Source organism: Vigna angularis, chromosome 2, assembly GCF_016808095.1.
Source record: "Vigna angularis cultivar LongXiaoDou No.4 chromosome 2, ASM1680809v1, whole genome shotgun sequence".
NCBI lineage: Eukaryota > Viridiplantae > Streptophyta > Magnoliopsida > Fabales > Fabaceae > Vigna > Vigna angularis.
This window is the reverse complement of record NC_068971.1, coordinates 13,343,576-13,364,822: the sequence shown is the minus strand read 5'-3', so window position 1 is coordinate 13,364,822 and position 21,247 is coordinate 13,343,576. Positions and strand designations below refer to the sequence as shown.

The following is a 21,247-nucleotide window of genomic DNA, read 5'->3' as shown; positions in this document are numbered from 1 at the left end:
CATTGTTAAGATTAATCATATTATATATAAAGTATTGTTCGTTTTGGAATCTGTCAAAGACGTCTTTTTAAATTGTTTTTTATTTCTTATTTCTGATTTTTAATAAATGTGAGATTATTGGGTACGATAGAAAGACAATTTAATTATATTCTTTGTAAGCATATGAATCAAACAAGTTCCTACTTCCTAGCATTTGTTTCTGGTTTCTGTTAATAGAAATTTCAATTCCATCGAATTGCTTTTGTAATGGTTGCTGATCAATTATGGAGGAAAATCCGAAAAAAGATACACACAGCTAATTAAGAATCTCTTTAACAGATTCGTGTATGTAGGCTACAAGTAGAAAGGCAGGAAAACTGTTACGTAAAGCAAAAGGTGACGATGGAGGTGATTAGCATGTGATTATCATTGATGACAAAGCCATGTTGTGAAAAATATATATGATCCTCGTTTTTGTGCATCATGAAGGTAATTAAATGTGATTAATCAGTACAACCAAGTTGTTTATGCATGCCTCGAAGCACATGTTGCTATAATCATTCTTACTCACTAATCATAAAGCTAAAGCCTAGGTCCCCCGATAAGGAAGATAAATAAAATGCCCAAAAACATCAAGACAGACTGTCTCAAGTTTTTGCTTTTCTTTAGAATAAGCAACAAGGTGAAAACAATGAATGAACTCGTATGACTCATGCAAAGCAACATTAGTAATATTCATTTCTTTATATTTTCAAGTACAAGTCATAGCCATCTACCCCTAAGCATGGATAATGGCGTAAGTAATATTAACAAGTCCTTTATTTTTTTTCTCAAATATTAAAATTGGTTTTGGTGTAGGGTTGAGGATCCCCACAAACACTCATTCACACTTTCTTATGAATCACCTTAGGTAATCCTAAACATTCTTAGCCAAAATCTTTCTCCGTTTACAGTTTCAAATCTTATGAATGTGTCTGTCAAAGGTACTTTAATATTTAAGATAATGACTAATCCGATTGAAAGTCACAGTTTTTACCCGTAATCTTGATTAGGAGTGATGTTTAGAAGTTTATTATTGAGGTCGTCTGACCTCTCTGTTTCCCATTTCCATGGTCGTGCAGTCAACTAGTATTGAACGGATAGTACTTGTCAGTGTTAACGGCAACCCATTCAAATTAGCCATCCCTTTTCGTGATTGTATCCGGTCGATCGTATAGATCCCATACACTACAAAAATAATTTTTTAATGAAAAATAATTTTATTTCAACGGAATAAAGTTATTGTATCACTTCAAAGGCTAAGTTCATCTCGAAATTCAAATATCTAACTCTACCATCAATTTAATGCAATTTTGTTTTCTTTCTTATGTTCTTTTACCATTTATTAGTTTTAAAACTGAACGTGACAAATCAACCTCTAAAATGAATCTTATCAAATAAACAATTTTAAAATACTTTTTTTCTTTATTAGCGTTTTTCAATCATTCTTGTCACATTTATTAGCGTTTTTCAATCAAATAAACCTCTAGCGGATATTTTTTAAGCGGGTATCCATGCGGGTAGCGGGTGGATTTTTTTTTGTCGGGTCGGGTTGCGGGTAGGCACTATTCGTGCCCGACCCCACCCGTTGTCATCCATATTCAAACTCGACAACTTGGTCTTTGGGGTTCTTGACGTCATCAGGATCCCAATCTCTTCATCAGCCTCCTTAACAAGGATATTTGTTTCCTTTTTCTTTTCCACTCTATAGTATTTTGCTATATGACCTGCCTTATCACAATTATAACACTTGGCCGACCTGCAATCATTGGCATAGTAACCATGCTTGTCACATTATAGCATTCTACTCCAGAATTAACAGATCGACCTCTTCGGCCTCTTGCTTTTCCACAACCTCTCCAATTTTTCTTCTAGGTTTGTATATTTCTTTGTCCACATCCTCTTCCTCCAAGACCACCTCGGCCTTGAGTGTTCTAAGAACCTCCCTTCAGGTGAAGTTTTACTGAAGTATCTGATCAAGTCGTTCAAACAACATTCTCCTTTGTTGCTCGCATGCCTAAAAAACCTAGCAAGCTCTTCAATCGAGAACATGGTCAAGTCCATAGATTCCTCAATTGCATACACAATATTCTCAAAGTTCTTAGTGAGTGACCTTAGGATCTTTTCCATGATAACATAGCATTTCCTGAATGTACTTTTAATATGTGAAACAAGCTTGGTTCTATGATAAAGAAAACATAAATGTGATCCATTTTCAAACACGCATTTATGAGAGATCTGGTTTGCTCGAATTTATATGATTCAGTTTTCGTAAAGAAAATTTAGTGTGATTTAATTAGAATTTGTAAAATTAATCGAGTCTAACTAAATTTAGAAAACTAATTTTAAATTAAATAATTTATGTATAAATGTTTCAGTTTTAAATTAAATTAGAAAGTTAAACAAAATATAATTATAAAGTTACATTAATTCAAGACAACTTGATCAAATAGTGTTGACTCTAGACTCAAATAATTAGATTTTTTTTTGACACGGTTTGTGGTATAGATGTAACGACATTATTTAAAATAACAGGAGCCAACTCATACAGGGCTCCACAGCATTTTTCTTTTTCTCTTAACTTTAGAAATTGAAGTTGACTTCAAATAATTTGGTGAATGATGCACATGTGTTTTGCAGACAATTCCAATGGTTATTTCGCTGCATAAGTCTGGTAAACAATTGGTACGGTGGCCAAAAGAGGAAATTGAAAAGCTACGAGAAAAACCAGTCAATTTGCCCCCAAGCCTTAAAAGGATACAATTTGCTTCAAATTAATGATGTCACAGCAATACAGGTAAGTTTTACTTGTTAGAATTTATATATTATCAACATATTAATGTAGTAAAGGTTTTAAATTATGTATATAATATAAGAATCATGGGTGCAAAAGTGTTCTTTTTTTACGAAGAACTTTAGTATTGATATGAAAACTAGGATCAAAGGTCGCAAGGTTAACTTCCTAAGACTTTAGTACACTTTTAACATGAAAAGTTAATAATTTGGCCTTTGCATGATGTTGAAATTTCATTTGAAGTGAGTGAATTGGGAAAGGCTGAAAAATTGAAGTATTGGATTGACCACCAAATTCTATGTAGCACAAAGGGTTCATCCCTAGCAAGTGGATTGGGTCCTTTTTGTTTACTGTTTTTTGGTTCAGAATGATTGCAAGAGTTCACATCAGTTTTTTTTTTGTAGTGGTATTTTAAGAAGTCTCTAATTATTGAAATTTAATTACTTCAAGTGGAGTCACAGAATAATAGTCAATGTATCTTGCAAAATCAATTATGTTCACATACATATTCAATTATTTTTTTTCCTAACTCTACGGTTGAACATGAATGTCAAAATCACGACCAAATAAACTGAACAACGCCATAACTTTTATACTGTAATTCTCAGTGTTTTAACTGTGAAGTCAACCAGAGTCTTCTTCTACTTGCAACAGTAATTCAGTAACTAGCATACTTCAGCCGTGAACTTTGACTAAGTCGTTTGTTGAAATTAACGCGTGTATCTATGGATACCATACGTGTTACTGCAAAAACATATTCATAACCTAGAACGCTTCGTCTCCCTCTCTAACATCCATTCCCAGTTATCGACCTTTCCTACTGTGCTCCTCACACTATCAATCTTCAAATTAAAACAGATAAAGGTGCCACTTACGACGGAAATGGTGTCCGTCTTTTTTATACCAAATCTCCCCGTTTAACCCTTCACGACCGTTGTGTCTTGTGTGATGCTGGCGGAAAGCCCATCCTCACTCTATATTGGAAGGTTTGGCTACTCTCACCTATATTATTGTTAAGGATGTTTCTTCTTTTTGTTTATTTATGATTATCTTTTGCTTTGCTCAACAAAGGGCTTCATACTTTTACAATTCTTGAAGTAACACTTGTTAGTACTAACTTACCCCTTTGGTTTTACTCATCTTCTAGCTACTATATAACAATACTCTCGCTAGTTATAAATCAGAGTTCAAGTGAAAACAGTTAGGCAGAAAGAGAGCTGGAAAATTTATTTTACTCTATCAACATTTTGGCTTCAAGTTGTGATTCAAAGTAGATTCTTTCTTGAAACCATAACATTGACCCTTATTGGAATAACAATTTAATCAATCCATTTCTTTGCTGATTAAGCTTGTTTACTCCCTTCTTCCATTGTTGTATATCCCTTCTGGTGTCCCACTGTATAGTAACTGTCACCGTAAGCTATCTCCAACTATCAGCTTGTGTGGTGTTAGGTCAGCTACAAACTGGGTTAGAGGTGGGAAAAGTTTTACATTTATTAGAATGGTTATGTGTAGAAGACAAATGTTCGGATAATAAATATAGGACATTAAAGACAGAAAATGAAAATGAATAGGGCATTTAAAGACAGTAAAGAAAGGGCTTAGAGGAGTTGAAGATAAAAAGGAATCTTATATCTAACCATAAATCACACTTCCTACTTCTCATGGTTTAATCAACATGAATTTTATACATATATGTAGAAACATCTACCAAGTAGAAAAACAAAATGCTTTTGGGAATTTTCGTCTTAACTATACCCAAATGTTCATGAACCTCTTTTTTTTATACGATACTTTATAGTATCATAAATTAAATGCATTTTAGTTTAAATAATTATATTTATCATCAATTCAGTTAAGCTTTTCATATAATTCCATTCATATAAGTTTCAAACCCTACTTATTTGATTTATCAAGCAAAATATTAGTTCAATCTTATACCATATATTTCGTTTAGATCTTTTAACCGGGATTGTGAACTTTTATTAATCTTGAGAAGTATCTGAAAATTATATGTCGCAACAAGAAAAACAAAATCAACTTAAAATATATAATGGGAAACCCGCATAAAAGACATTCAAAACACATAAGTGACTCTTTCATCGCCTATATGTGTTGGTGAAAACTATTATTTGTAGTTAAATTATTATGACTATTAAGAATAAAGTACGTATGGTCAAAACTACATAATTCATTACCAAAGGACCTATGGACAAGAATAAAGTTAAGATAAAATCTTGGAATGTTGATATAATATTGTAGTGTTTTTATTCAGCTTTAATAATTATATACAATTTTCTTTTTATCAACAAATAATATAATAAATATAGTAGAGTAGTAACATAGCACTTTTTTCATGATTTTTATTATTTTTTATCAACATTTTACAACAATAAATATATATATATATATATATATATATATATATATATATATATATATATATATATATATATAATCAAAAGAGGATCATCATTACTGTAACATCCCAATTATATACGTCATGCATATAATAAAGACGTCATCATACATAATATAGGAAAGCAGTCAAGAGTAATTAAGGATTACAGTCATCCTCAAAATAGCGCGGAATTGACAACTAGAGTATTAGAATTTCTCCATGGAAATTATGGAGAATTTAAAACTTAAGATACACAAAATGTTCTTCCAAATAAAACGAGTTTCACGAAATACAAACTAGCAATTCTAAGCTGCAGTACTGCCGTCTCCATCAAGGGCTGCTTCCAAAGTATCCTCCCTGTCATCTGCTCCCATCCAAGTGGATGATCATCGCCAAAGAAACATACACAAGCGATACAAACAAGCAAGGGTGAGCTAGATATAAAAAGCATGTTATATAATCTCAGACATCCAAAAGTCATGGTAAACTGACATGACAAGACTTATTACTTTATACCCCGACTTGTTGCTTTATAGACCGACTCGTCCGGACTAGAATGATTACCGAGCTATGACGGGTTATGCACTCGTGGTGGCCTCTACTGCTTTGCAAAGCCATTGCCAATGGGTTGCACCCTACCACCCTCACGAGGTTAGTTCGTTCCGCGCCCTAGAGCATACTGGAAGCCTCCAAGACTAGGACCTCCTGCTACTCCTCACCACATGGATCAATCCTCTCTATTTGAGAATAAATGATCATTGGAGCGTCAGGAAAACTCCCAAGACTGAGCTACCATGCAATCATTCTATACACCCCCAAATCACCACCATGTATCCTCTCCTTGAGGATCATGGAATTACGTCCACCATCCACTACAAGAAAAATCGCATTTATATACGGCCGAAATCCGTATATAACATCAAAAATCCGTATAAAAAGTGGTGTTATATACGGATTATATACGGTCAAAAATCCGTATATAAAAAGGGCGTAGATAACATTACATACGGATAATCCGTATATAAGTTATATACGGATAATCCGTATATAACTTATATACGGATAATCCGTATATAACTTATATACGGATAATCCGTATATAACTTATATACGGATATTCCGTATATAACTTATATACAGTTAAACAGATCAATTTGAATATATATATATATATATATATATATATATATATATATTATCAACATTTTCATGATTTTAAACAGATCAATTTGAATATATATATATATACGGATCAATTTGGATATTCCGTATAGCACTTTTTTCATGATTTTTATTATTTTTTATCAACATTTTACAACAATAAATATATATATATATATATATATATATATATATATATATATATATATATATAAAATCAAAAGAGGATCATCATTACCCACCTTTATGAATATTTTTTTCTGTATGTATTATGATATTTTTTATTTTATTTTTATTCAATGTAAAAGAAAATGACAATAGATTCCGAACAAAAGTCAATATTGTATTATTGAAATATATGAGGTTAGTTTCTTTTTGTATTTCATGGAAGTTGTTGTTTTCTTATTATCCGTAACCTTAATTTTAGGCATGGTTTTATAGTTTTTCCATTTCCTCTAAGGATTGATTGGATAATCGGTCATACTGTATTCATGCATCAATTCCCTCTTATAGTGTATTCACGCATGATATTCTAACAAATTCAATACGCCAGCAAATCCATCTCAGTTACTGAATTATGAACGAATGTTCTTATGTAGATCATGACAATGCATCGGCGATGCCAAGTTTTCATGGGTGAAAGCAATGATTCCTCCAGATTGCTGTTTTCAGTGAAAGCAATGATTCCTTGCATACAACAAAAAAGAAAGTGAGTGTGACTTTAGGGTAGATGTTGTGAGTGGCAAAAGATCATGCCATGTATATGCAGGTGAATCTCCCACAGTTGTTGCCTCGGTATGTACTCTGTTACGTCTTCAAACAACATAGAAACAGTGTTGTATGAGGTTAATTATACAGTGTTTCTGTCACTATAATGCAGATGCAGAATAATGGTGACTTCAATGTCAATGTCTATCGCAACGTGGACTATGCATTCATAGTGGCACTACTTATGATCGTTAAAGACATCAACTTCTTTTACGATGGAACGTGGAATTTTGCAAAGGCAATAACGCCAGTGGCATTGGGCATCATGATGAACTAAAGGACTTCCCTATTAATTTTACTCGGATTGTGGAAAGAAAACAAAGATTGGCTTGATTCAAGTTTTCATGTAGAACACATTGGGTTTGGTTTTCGACCATTTTCATGTTAATGCGTGTTTCCAAAGTGTATGAAATTAGGTTTTACTGTTTTTAGTTTTTTAAGTTACCAAATCAGTAACTTTAGTCATGTAATTTTTTATTTTATGTTAAATTGCTTAGATTTAAACTATAAATAAAGTATGGTAGGTTCCAACATACTCTCTTTTTCTTTCAATTTTTAAATTTTATATCCATATTACATCACACAAAATCATTTCTTAACATATAGTCTGTACTGATTTAACGAATTAGACATACATGACAATATAATTTCAGTGTGAAATTTATCTTATTATCATCTTTCTCTTTCAAATATATCGGATTAACTTTCAAATATTAATATTCATCATAAAGTAATGTTATTAAAATTGATTTAGTCAGTTTTAATGTAAAGTAAAATGTTAAATTTTAAATAGGGTTAAAAACGTAAAATTATTTTTAATTGTTTTATGAATATATATTCCTCTATTATAAGAAAAATTTTAAATAACAACTAATATAGAAATTAAAAAATAATTAGTCAATATATTTGTCAAATTAGAAACTATGTTATAAATTAAAAATAGTACTTAAAACAGTGTCTAATATTAATAAAAATATACAATTTATTTGTGAATTAGAATTTAAATTGATCTCTACCAAAGTTTTAAATACTCCCATTTATTAATTTAAAAATTTCATCTATAAAATAGAATTTTTCAGACGATAATAAATTCGTTGGTAAAATCGGTTGGAGAATTACAATTTTTTTTTACTGATGGATATTTTTATTGTTAAAGAAATGACACCTGTGACAGTCATGGTCGATGCCAATAGCAATGAAAGCGATGCTAATAGCAACGAAGGAGGACGAAGGGAAGAAAGAGAAGGAGGAGACATATCGCATAATGGACTTTTTACTATGGCTAAAACAACCCTTTAACTTTGTATTTGGTTAAAAACTTATAATTCTACCCTCTTTTGAAAATACGTATTTAGATTTTCTAAATTTGTTTTTCTTATTATAACATGATGAACACTTCAAACCATCATGGTCAAAATTAAATTACGAATATGTTATGATAAAATTTTTTCGCATGATTCTTTTTCTATAAAAGAAAAGCAAGAATAAAAAATAAAATAAATTTGGTTTATAAATTAAGTTGATTAATGTGTAAGTTATTTTTTTTAGAAACTATCTCATATAAATTTTCTAAATATTTAATTTAAATTGTAAATAAACTAATTTTTAAAGTTTTTTTTTTATTCAAAATGTTTGCAAATAAACTTAGTTCAAATATTATACTTTAGTCAACTCTCAAAACTAGTTGACTAAAAAACATGTAGAAAATCGATTAAAATAACTATATCCAGTCAAATTCGTGAGAAGTGACACGACATTCAACATAACCAATGTAAAAATGAGGGTGACAATTTTTTAAGTAAAATAGCCTCATAGACGTTGGTTACTAACTCCCCGTACGTCTTAGTACATATAGACGTCAACCCCCGGACCAAAAGTTAAATTCTTTGCGAGAAGTTGCAAAATTAGAATAGAAAAGTCACTTTTTTAAAAATTAGATATCGAACATAGCAGGGATCGTGTGTAATGCACATTAGATGTCGGACCCCTTCCTCAAACGTCAATAAGCTGCGAAAATAGCCCAAAAGTGACGCCAAAATGAATTAATTTAGCAATTAGATGTTAGTGGTGGAGGGGGCCGATGTCAAATGCCCTTTTAAACCCCAAAAACTCAACCCGAGCTTCACTTTCTTTCGCATTTTCGTTTGGATTTTCGCTTCGTGATGGTGAACGATGCAACGCGTATCCCATGCTGGTTGAAGCAGTGGACGAAGTTGTCCATGATGATGGAGGATGAAGCGAGCATGTGATGGTCCTTCAAGCAGCGACGGAGGTGTCTCTCATGGTGAAGGATGCACCGACCATGCGATGGTCGTTGAAGCAGTGGATGAAGGTAGATTATCAATTAAAAAAAATTATGGTTTTATTGAACCATGATCTAATATTATCATATTAACAGGTTTGGTGTTACTGTATTAGTTGAAAAACATTGAAAATAGACATCGATATAAAGTCCAGAATCAGTGAATCTTTGAGTACATTGATTGGACTTTCAATATTTTGCCTTATTCTTACATCAAAATCCATGTACACATATCTTCAACAGGTAAGTGTTATTGTTTGTTTATTTTTAATAAATATACGAATGCCTTTTTAATGTGTTATTTAAATTTTTTTGCTTTATTTATAATGAATGTATTAATGTATTTTGTTTAATTAATATATGAATATATGATATATGAATGTATGATTATATGAATAAAGTATGTTTAATGAATATATGACTGTATTAATTTAATTATGGTATGTATATTTGTTCAAGTAAATATAGATGGAAGAAGAATTAGATTTGTCTTACTTGGACGGTGAAGATATAGATGATGATGTGGTGGTGTAGACTTTAATATAGTCGCAATGCTACATCAATTACAAATAACCACCTTAGTGGCTGCACTAACAATGTTATGCATTGTTGGTCATGCCTTGAATTCGAGTGATTCAAGTAGTGTTAACAATTTCGTACCCGACAAAGATCGTCGTAGGGAGCAGTTAATGTCGTACCTGGTGCGTACTAATCGATGTTGTGACATTATTCAGATGGTTCCAGAGGCATTTATTAATCTTTGTGACAGACTAAGAACAACTGGGTTAGTTAAAGACGCCATTCGCTCGACAGTGGAGGAACAAGTAGCTCAATTTCTTCATATAATTGGCCATAATGTTAAGAATCGAAGTGTCGCATACCCATTGGACAAAGAATTTTTTTTCATCATAATTACGAGTGGGTAACGTATTTCCATCTGGCAGCATTTCAGTCAACAACGACAACAATTCTGTAAAACTCTTATCAGTCTATCCATTGGTCGCCTTTAAATTCATGACCCTTAACACCGCTGACAACTGTATGAACTTAGTTGAACCGACACATAAAGGAGTCTCCACATCAGTGGACATCGTTTCAGACACATGCGCTTGGGCAAAAGCCTCTACGCCAACATCACGGATCATGTCCTCTAAGTTGTCTTCTTCTGCTACATCTTCCATATCCATTGTGGAATCATAAACATTTTCAGTTGGAGAGACAGTTGGAAAGTTTGTCAATTCGCTATGCCATATCCATATTGTATAACTTCGTATGAAACCATCAAAGATAAGATGTTCCCTAATATCAGTTGCGTTCAACTTCCTCTCATTCAAACAGTTCACACAGGGACATCTGAACTTGACTTCATCATCACCACTTGTACTCGCATTACGTTGCGCAAACTCTATAAATTCTTCTACCCCTCTCTCGTACTCAGTGCTCATGTGTGGTATATTAATCCACCCTCGATCCGTACGCATGTTTACTGAAATTGTTTACACAATTTCAATAATCTTGAATGATCACTTTGATTGTGTTTGTATTCAAGGTGTGACCCTATCCCATTCAAGAAGATTCACTTTTTTTAGTTTATTAAACATATCAATTTTAAACGACATATCTTAAATTTCACGAAATTTTTCCAGCATTTCACATTAGTCTTCAGGTTACATGAAATGAAAGTGATTATAAATCACAATCAAATATGCACCCGAAGATCAATACAAAACACAACGACAACTTTTCATGAAATTTAAGACATGTATATTAAAATTGATGTTATAATAAACTATGAAAAAGTTATTACTCTTCTTAAACTGTCCAATTGGACAATTCAAGATTCAATACTTGTAAATTATTATTACCATCTCCTCTATTTTAATTTGTAAAAAGTACGTTTGTTCAAAAAATCTGGAGATAGTAAATAATTTTTGTATTGAATTTCAAATGGGAAACTAAGGCCAATGCACAACAACAATATATTCAAGCAAATTAATAATTACATATGCAACATGTAATATATTCTACAAAACAATATATTGAAGCAAGACTAAATAAAGTCATTTCAATTAACTTTAGGGTTTAGGTACTTTACTTTATTTCACTTGTTTATATCATTTTCTCAAACCTTATTTGAATATTGTTTAGCTTATAATCGTATAATCAAATATCAATAACAAATATATCAATTTCACAACAAAAATTATCAAACAAATATCCATCTTAATCACCAAAAAATAATAAAAGTTATAATATGACTAATTAACAACAACATATCCATCATTTTCACAAGAACAATTATCAAACACATATCCATCAATTTCACAACATTTATCAAACGCATATCAATCTAATGACCAATATATCAATCTTCCACCAATTATTATCAAAAACAGCAAAAACACAATGAACCAACCTCAATGCAGGTTGCAAGATTGAAGCAGCGGTGGAGGAAACAACGACGACAAAAGAGTAGGAGCAACGAAGGGTGTGGAGACAGCACGACGGGAAGAGCCAAGGAGGACCGTGCACGGCGACGAGGCAAAGCAGTGGGGGCAGAGATTACACTCCTTGTGGGAGAAAAATGCAATGAGAACAAGGGAAATGACGTCTTCACAACGTAAAGATGAGGCAACAATGGCAAGGCAGCGGCGGCGAGACAGCAGCAGCGATTAGAGCTATTCTGTGACAAGAGGAACCATGAGCACACTGTAGCAACGATGACGGAGCAGCGCCCCTGTAGCGGTGGCAATGGTGGACCGACGACCCTGTAGTGGTGGCGCTAGCGGTTGGAGGTAGTCGAGGTTTTGGATGCAGCGACGATTGCTAGCTGAGGAAGGAAGAAAAATAGTGCACATAGAGGGTAACTTCTTTGAGATCTGTAAATATGGAAGGCATAATGCCTCGGTTATGCAACTAACCGAGGTAATAACATAAGTACTACCTCGGTTATTCATACCAACCGATGCCTAAACTGAACATATACGCCTCGGGTCTTCGAGAAACCGAAGCATAATACCTTCACTAGTCATTTCACTTTATTAACAACACAAGAGTCAGTCCACGTGGAAGCTTTCTGCCTCGGTTGTCAGTGGAACTGAGGCAGTATATTAATTTCAGAAAGCCTGTTTTGCATGTCAGAAGTTATAGAGCGTTCTACCTCGGTCAACAACCGAGGCAGTAGGCTTATTTTAAATTAGCTATCCTTCCAAATATCAATTAGAGGCAGGAAGTTTCACACCATTCCGCTTCGGTTGGGCATTTGAACCGAGGTAATACAGATGTTATGCTTCGGTTCATGTTGAACCGATGTCTATAAATTCACTGAAATTGCAAAAATGCTACCGTGTTTTTATATGTTTCGGTTTTGGTAAAACCGCTGCCTATAGGGCACGTTCGTAAACAATTTTTTTACTAGTGCCGATTTAAAAGTCTGAAGGGCATATCCCTCCCCTGACTATTCTTCTCTCGTTAACACGAGACCGGTATAAAAATTTTGACTTTTATATCGAATTTGGATCCAATATAAAAGTTGAATTTCTTTTCTACCTCCTGCTTGTATACAGGTATAAAATGTCGTTGGTATAAAAATGTTGTTTTGACCTAATGATAAGTATAAATAGGCATGACATAACAGACTATATATTCCATTTCCTAAAAAGGTACATGCATAATTTAACTAAAAGAAATTCAATAGACACTAGTACAGTTAAGGGAAATGGCATCAGTTATTTTAGCTCATAAACAGCGATTCCTGAAGCGAGGCATATACAGGCGAGACAAAAAGTCTACCCTTTTTTGCCTCGGTTGTGGAGAGAGGTAGTATTGTGGAGTCTACTGCCTCGGTTTGGACCTCAACCGAGGCAATAGAGTGTTCTTTTCTTTTGCGCCAACCTTTCCCCGCCGCATCTTCCCTCTCCCGACCACTCCATTCTAATTCATTTCCCCTTCCTCCGCCAGCCAATAGAGTGTTTTCAGAAGTTTTACCGCTTCAGCAGAGTCAGTAGGTGTATCAATTTTTGAAAAACTTTCCTTTACAACTAAAGAAGCTCTTCCCAAATTGTCCGCAAGATCTAGTAAACTCTTTGCAAAGTTCTACATCATATTTAAACCACTCAGCACTCAGTTGAAGAGGAAATTATTTGGGACAAAAGGTTTCAGACATAAACCTGTACAACAAACTTTTTCGAAACTCAACCCAAATCATCCATAACAGTCCCAAAATCCCCATCCCCATCCCTAACTCAGCCCAACTCGGTTGCCGTTAGAAGAACCTCTTCATGGCAGCCTCAATCGCCTGCATCGCCTGCAACAGGAGAACCTTCTCGAACGTGCTCTTCGAGACATACAACTTGGTCCAAGGAAGCGACCCTGCATCAACCCAACATAAAGCACACAGGTTTTGGGCAAAGGTGGGAACTTTGCGAAGCGGGCATTAAGGAAAAGGTAGAGGGTATAACGAGAAATGAAAAGAGTGATCGAAAACCTAAGGATGCGTTTGATTTGTGGAGTAGAGAAGGAAGCCAAGTCCATCCCCCACTTGACAGCGCGCTTGGCTTCTCGATTCAGCTCGTTCCGGCTCATCTTGGCCTCGAGATCCGCGTCAGAGGTGGATGATAGTGGAGAGTTGGGTGTTCGAAGTTTCGGACGAGACGAAGCGAGCGTGGCAAACGAGAAGCGGTGAGAGATATGCGGTTTTTAGATGTACTGGGGTGAGGTGGTGGAGGAGAAAGAAGGTGGTTGTGGTCGTGGTGGTGGTGGAGGAGGAGGGGAAGGGTGACACAAGTGCGGTGGTGGTGGAACCATGGGCAACAAGGACGCAGGCGAGACCACTGGCAGCACAGGGGGCAGCGCGGCGAGCCAAGGAGTGGCAGTTGTGGACGCAAATGAAGAATAGGAGAGCACGAGGAAGAAGAAGCTACACAGAGGAATGAGAGAGCACGAGAGGAAGAAGCTGTTGGGCGGAAATGAAACCTGTGTAGGATTTTCAGAAGATGAATGGAGCTACTACCTCGGTTACTAACGAAACCCGAGGTAATACAACCATATGGCACCGGTTAAAAGCAGAACCCGAGGTATAAAGTGCCACTCAACGACCTCGGTTCCTTGAGCGCAGGTGTATAGGCATCGGTTGCCTAGCAAACCGAGGCAATAACGCTTTTCAAAAAGTTGTCAGACAGAAAAGTCTAATTTGCAGTGCTATATGTAGAGTTATAGGTCTCGGGTCTTCTACTAACCGAGGCAATATCACTATTCCGTCTCAGGACAAGGTGTAACCGAGGTATATAGCTTTATACGCTTCGGGTTTTGCGTAACCGAAGCGTATATGACGCGTCAAAAGCCACTTTTTTTACTAGTGAGACATTTATCCATTAATAAGTTATCAACCAATTTAAATAAATTATGCATAAATAAGTTCGTGATCATGTTATAAAAGAATAACTTGCCTATAACTAAGTTATTTAAAGAATAATTCGTGAGTAAAGTTGTTCAGATATAAACATTTTATTTGTTGATATGACTAACTTTATGATAAGTTTTCTACCCATGAGTAATTTTCTTTTTTCTTACCTACAAAATTGTGTCGTTGGTTTCGTTATTACAAGATATATATGTTAAAAAAACAACCTTGTCCCCCACATTTCGGATCTATTATAAGGTCTCAATAACATTGCTATATTTGATATAATGAAAGATAATAGAAATTGTCACAGACAACATAATAGAGCAGACATACAATACATTTATTTATTGGTTTCCGAGGATCAACGATGCTTTAATCAATTTCATGGCAGTACTAGTGTCTTGTGTACTATCTGTGGACCCATTAGAGCATTTCATATCCTTAACAATCATAAGTAGTGCTACTATGAATGCGTAGTCCACGTTGGGACAGACCGAGACTTTGAAGCCACCATTATTCTCAACCTACATTAGTTTAAGACAGAAACATGTAAATGTTATTTGTATAATTCTTAGAGATATCATAAATATCAACAGTATATAGGTATCTAAGTCACGAAGTTATTATAGTATAGATTTCATATCGGATTATATAAACAAAATATACTATAAGTATATATATATATATATATATATATATATATATATATATATTTATATATAAGTATGTAAAGTTTAATTAGACTTATATTTACTTTAATATAAAAATAAAATTAATTTATACAAATAAGAACAAATATCATTTTAACAATCTTGTCTAAAAAGATTGAGTTAAGATTAATTTTATTAATAACATATTTAAAGTTTACTTCTCAAAAAAACAAAGAACTACTAATACATGTAAAAGGATATACGAACTTAGTAACCCATACATTGGCTACAATGGTAGGAGATTCACCGGCATAAACTGTGCAAGAATTTGTACTTCCATAAATGATGACTCTAAAGTCGCTTTCTTTTTTGTCTTGATTGTTTGCGAGGAACACATTCAATTTAGCAATCCCAGGTGGAATCGATTTATTGGTTTTTCTCACAGAAAACAGCAATTTAGATGAATCGGTGCTTTCACCATTGAAAACTTTGCATCGCTCATGAATCGTCACGGCCTGCATAATGGAAATTAATTAAGAATAAGAATAACATGGATAGTGTAGCGATACACATAATACCGACCCACCTTATGCAAATTTTCTCACACAGGATTAATTAAAAATAATAAGACATGAATATTAAAGAAATCAGATATATCCATCTCATGCAAATATTCGAAAATTTTATTACAATAATCATAATAAATATACAATCTGGAAGAAATCTACTTAATAATATAACCAATTCTATTATAAGTAAGGTCAAATAATTATTAATTAAGAAAATAAACAATAATATGAGATAGAAGAGTAGAGACATATATATTAATTTTAGAAAAAAAATTGTAACTCTAAAAGGGTATTTAAGTATAGATTGGATTGATAAGACAGAAAAAAAATACAAAACACTTAATGTTTTACCAAAATAGACCATCATAACTATAACACCTAGTTTAGTTTAGTGGCTAAAATGAAAAATTAAAGTATAGATTATCTGTGTAGTGGGCGAATATGAACTACCTAAAAGTAATTAAGTTGAGTATGAGTATAGATAGATGCATGAGAAAGCAAACCTTTCTGTATAAAGTGACTATGGGTTTTTGTTTATCATCAAATAAGACACGACGGTTATGAAGTGTGCAAAAAGCATTCTCCATATGAAAGAGACGATCACCGTTTTCATTGTAAGTGATTCCTGTCTCAGTATTAATCTGTAGAGTTATAGAGTGAGGAGAACAGTAGAAAGGGTTGATAACTGAGACTTGATCTGCCATTGGAGAGAGGAAGGTATCTGATGGGACAAAAGTGTCTTTATTTATGTGTTGTATATGCCAATTTATAGAGCAACGGTTACTAATACCACTTGCAATAATATAGTATTTGTCAATAAATAATATTATCAACAAATATTTTTTTATTTATCAATAAAATATCTCTTGATAAGTTGTATTTACTAACAAATTTACTTATAGATGTAATTTACTTATTAACAAAGTTGTATTTATTAACAAATAAACTGAACAACGCCATACCTTTTATACTGTAAAATAGACAAAAGATAGTGAGAGACAACCAATCAAAACTAATGTGGTATGCGAGAAAATGACAATAAATAAGGAAAAAGAAACCTCGGTGCATGTTAGTCCACTAGTTAAACCTATTAATTACATGACTGATTCGCACATGGTATCGAATTTCTGGAATCTCAGAGTTTTAACTGTGAAGTCAACCAGAGTCTTCTTCTACTTGCAGCAGCAATTCATTAACTACCATACTTCAGCCGTGAACTTTGACTAAGTCGTATCGTTTGTTTAAGTTAACTCGTGTATCTATGGATACCATACGTTATTGCAATGTTCTTTAAAGAGCTAGTTGTCCTTTTAGGATATGATTAGGTGTCCTAGCTTTTAAATCTGACCAATAAACCTCTTTAATAAGAGCTAGTTGATGACATGCCTAATAGAACTCTACCACACTTTGCTTAGTAATTTAGCACACCATATGCCCCTTGACCCAGTTTTCTCTTTGAAATTGAGAAAAATTATGAAAGCAATGGATGGCCAAATCCTTAAGTATAAAATGTCTACATTCGTTGTTACTTAATACACAGTTTTATTCTTAAAAACATTTAAAAAAAAAAAGAAGGGAAAAAGAGTTTTTAAACTGACTTAGCCAATCAAATTTAAAAAAGAAAGACATTGTTAAGATTAATCATATTATATATAAAGTATTGTTCGTTTTGGAATCTGTCAAAGACGTCTTTTTAAATTGTTTTTTATTTCTTATTTCTGATTTTTAATAAATGTGAGATTATTGGGTACGATAGAAAGACAATTTAATTATATTCTTTGTAAGCATATGAATCAAACAAGTTCCTACTTCCTAGCATTTGTTTCTGGTTTCTGTTAATAGAAATTTCAATTCCATCGAATTGCTTTTGTAATGGTTGCTGATCAATTATGGAGGAAAATCCGAAAAAAGATACACACAGCTAATTAAGAATCTCTTTAACAGATTCGTGTATGTAGGCTACAAGTAGAAAGGCAGGAAAACTGTTACGTAAAGCAAAAGGTGACGATGGAGGTGATTAGCATGTGATTATCATTGATGACAAAGCCATGTTGTGAAAAATATATATGATCCTCGTTTTTGTGCATCATGAAGGTAATTAAATGTGATTAATCAGTACAACCAAGTTGTTTATGCATGCCTCGAAGCACATGTTGCTATAATCATTCTTACTCACTAATCATAAAGCTAAAGCCTAGGTCCCCCGATAAGGAAGATAAATAAAATGCCCAAAAACATCAAGACAGACTGTCTCAAGTTTTTGCTTTTCTTTAGAATAAGCAACAAGGTGAAAACAATGAATGAACTCGTATGACTCATGCAAAGCAACATTAGTAATATTCATTTCTTTATATTTTCAAGTACAAGTCATAGCCATCTACCCCTAAGCATGGATAATGGCGTAAGTAATATTAACAAGTCCTTTATTTTTTTTCTCAAATATTAAAATTGGTTTTGGTGTAGGGTTGAGGATCCCCACAAACACTCATTCACACTTTCTTATGAATCACCTTAGGTAATCCTAAACATTCTTAGCCAAAATCTTTCTCCGTTTACAGTTTCAAATCTTATGAATGTGTCTGTCAAAGGTACTTTAATATTTAAGATAATGACTAATCCGATTGAAAGTCACAGTTTTTACCCGTAATCTTGATTAGGAGTGATGTTTAGAAGTTTATTATTGAGGTCGTCTGACCTCTCTGTTTCCCATTTCCATGGTCGTGCAGTCAACTAGTATTGAACGGATAGTACTTGTCAGTGTTAACGGCAACCCATTCAAATTAGCCATCCCTTTTCGTGATTGTATCCGGTCGATCGTATAGATCCCATACACTACAAAAATAATTTTTTAATGAAAAATAATTTTATTTCAACGGAATAAAGTTATTGTATCACTTCAAAGGCTAAGTTCATCTCGAAATTCAAATATCTAACTCTACCATCAATTTAATGCAATTTTGTTTTCTTTCTTATGTTCTTTTACCATTTATTAGTTTTAAAACTGAACGTGACAAATCAACCTCTAAAATGAATCTTATCAAATAAACAATTTTAAAATACTTTTTTTCTTTATTAGCGTTTTTCAATCATTCTTGTCACATTTATTAGCGTTTTTCAATCAAATAAACCTCTAGCGGATATTTTTTAAGCGGGTATCCATGCGGGTAGCGGGTGGATTTTTTTTTGTCGGGTCGGGTTGCGGGTAGGCACTATTCGTGCCCGACCCCACCCGTTGTCATCCATATTCAAACTCGACAACTTGGTCTTTGGGGTTCTTGACGTCATCAGGATCCCAATCTCTTCATCAGCCTCCTTAACAAGGATATTTGTTTCCTTTTTCTTTTCCACTCTATAGTATTTTGCTATATGACCTGCCTTATCACAATTATAACACTTGGCCGACCTGCAATCATTGGCATAGTAACCATGCTTGTCACATTATAGCATTCTACTCCAGAATTAACAGATCGACCTCTTCGGCCTCTTGCTTTTCCACAACCTCTCCAATTTTTCTTCTAGGTTTGTATATTTCTTTGTCCACATCCTCTTCCTCCAAGACCACCTCGGCCTTGAGTGTTCTAAGAACCTCCCTTCAGGTGAAGTTTTACTGAAGTATCTGATCAAGTCGTTCAAACAACATTCTCCTTTGTTGCTCGCATGCCTAAAAAACCTAGCAAGCTCTTCAATCGAGAACATGGTCAAGTCCATAGATTCCTCAATTGCATACACAATATTCTCAAAGTTCTTAGTGAGTGACCTTAGGATCTTTTCCATGATAACATAGCATTTCCTGAATGTACTTTTAATATGTGAAACAAGCTTGGTTCTATGATAAAGAAAACATAAATGTGATCCATTTTCAAACACGCATTTATGAGAGATCTGGTTTGCTCGAATTTATATGATTCAGTTTTCGTAAAGAAAATTTAGTGTGATTTAATTAGAATTTGTAAAATTAATCGAGTCTAACTAAATTTAGAAAACTAATTTTAAATTAAATAATTTATGTATAAATGTTTCAGTTTTAAATTAAATTAGAAAGTTAAACAAAATATAATTATAAAGTTACATTAATTCAAGACAACTTGATCAAATAGTGTTGACTCTAGACTCAAATAATTAGATTTTTTTTTGACACGGTTTGTGGTATAGATGTAACGACATTATTTAAAATAACAGGAGCCAACTCATACAGGGCTCCACAGCATTTTTCTTTTTCTCTTAACTTTAGAAATTGAAGTTGACTTCAAATAATTTGGTGAATGATGCACATGTGTTTTGCAGACAATTCCAATGGTTATTTCGCTGCATAAGTCTGGTAAACAATTGGTACGGTGGCCAAAAGAGGAAATTGAAAAGCTACGAGAAAAACCAGTCAATTTGCCCTCAAGCCTTAAAAGGATACAATTTGCTTCAAATTAATGATGTCACAGCAATACAGGTAAGTTTTACTTGTTAGAATTTATATATTATCAACATATTAATGTAGTAAAGGTTTTAAATTATGTATATAATATAAGAATCATGGGTGCAAAAGTGTTCTTTTTTTACGAAGAACTTTAGTATTGATATGAAAACTAGGATCAAAGGTCGCAAGGTTAACTTCCTAAGACTTTAGTACACTTTTAACATGAAAAGTTAATAATTTGGCCTTTGCATGATGTTGAAATTTCATTTGAAGTGAGTGAATTGGGAAAGGCTGAAAAATTGAAGTATTGGATTGACCACCAAATTCTATGTAGCACAAAGGGTTCATCCCTAGCAAGTGGATTGGGTCCTTTTTGTTTACTGTTTTTTGGTTCAGAATGATTGCAAGAGTTCACATCAGTTTTTTTTTTGTAGTGGTATTTTAAGAAGTCTCTAATTATTGAAATTTAATTACTTCAAGTGGAGTCACAGAATAATAGTCAATGTATCTTGCAAAATCAATTATGTTCACATACATATTCAATTATTTTTTTTCCTAACTCTACGGTTGAACATGAATGTCAAAATCACGACCAAATAAACTGAACAACGCCATAACTTTTATACTGTAATTCTCAGTGTTTTAACTGTGAAGTCAACCAGAGTCTTCTTCTACTTGCAACAGTAATTCAGTAACTAGCATACTTCAGCCGTGAACTTTGACTAAGTCGTTTGTTGAAATTAACGCGTGTATCTATGGATACCATACGTGT

General features: G+C 33.5%; 1 protein-coding gene and 1 long non-coding RNA gene across 3 annotated transcripts; one reads left to right on the top strand and one right to left on the bottom strand.

The window, feature by feature from the left end:
* Window positions 1-3,554: 3,554 nt before the first annotated feature.
* LOC128195632 (uncharacterized) lies at window positions 3,555-7,677 on the top strand. Its single transcript, XR_008247343.1, has 3 exons — window positions 3,555-3,798; window positions 6,974-7,169; window positions 7,255-7,677. It is a non-coding gene; the product is annotated as an uncharacterized LOC128195632 (long non-coding RNA).
* Window positions 7,678-15,096: 7,419 nt separating this feature from the next.
* On the bottom strand, window positions 15,097-16,821 carry LOC108323636 (protein LURP-one-related 15-like). Of its 2 annotated transcripts, none has more exons than XM_052873980.1 (3): window positions 16,571-16,821; window positions 15,806-16,013; window positions 15,097-15,372 (listed from the first exon to the last, which is right to left on the bottom strand). In XM_052873980.1, exons 1-3 carry the CDS (start codon window positions 16,769-16,771, stop codon window positions 15,368-15,370), a joined length of 414 nt encoding a protein of 137 aa, XP_052729940.1. In that variant the 5' UTR covers window positions 16,772-16,821; the 3' UTR covers window positions 15,097-15,367. The 2 variants fall into 2 exon arrangements, with proteins under 2 accessions (XP_052729940.1, XP_052729939.1); XM_052873979.1 differs by having other exon boundaries at window positions 15,780-16,013; window positions 16,571-16,816.
* Window positions 16,822-21,247: the final 4,426 nt, after the last annotated feature.

Coding starts and splice junctions, on each gene's coding strand:
- LOC108323636 (XM_052873979.1), bottom strand. CDS start 16,771: ATGGCAGATCAAGTCTCAGTTATCAACCCTTTCTACTGTTCTCCTCAC. Junction 16,014..16,570: donor TAGTCACTTTATACAGAAAG/GTTTGCTTTCTC, acceptor TCCATTATGCAG/GCCGTGACGATTCATGAGCG. Junction 15,373..15,779: donor CTCCTACCATTGTAGCCAAT/GTATGGGTTACT, acceptor AAACTAATGTAG/GTTGAGAATAATGGTGGCTT.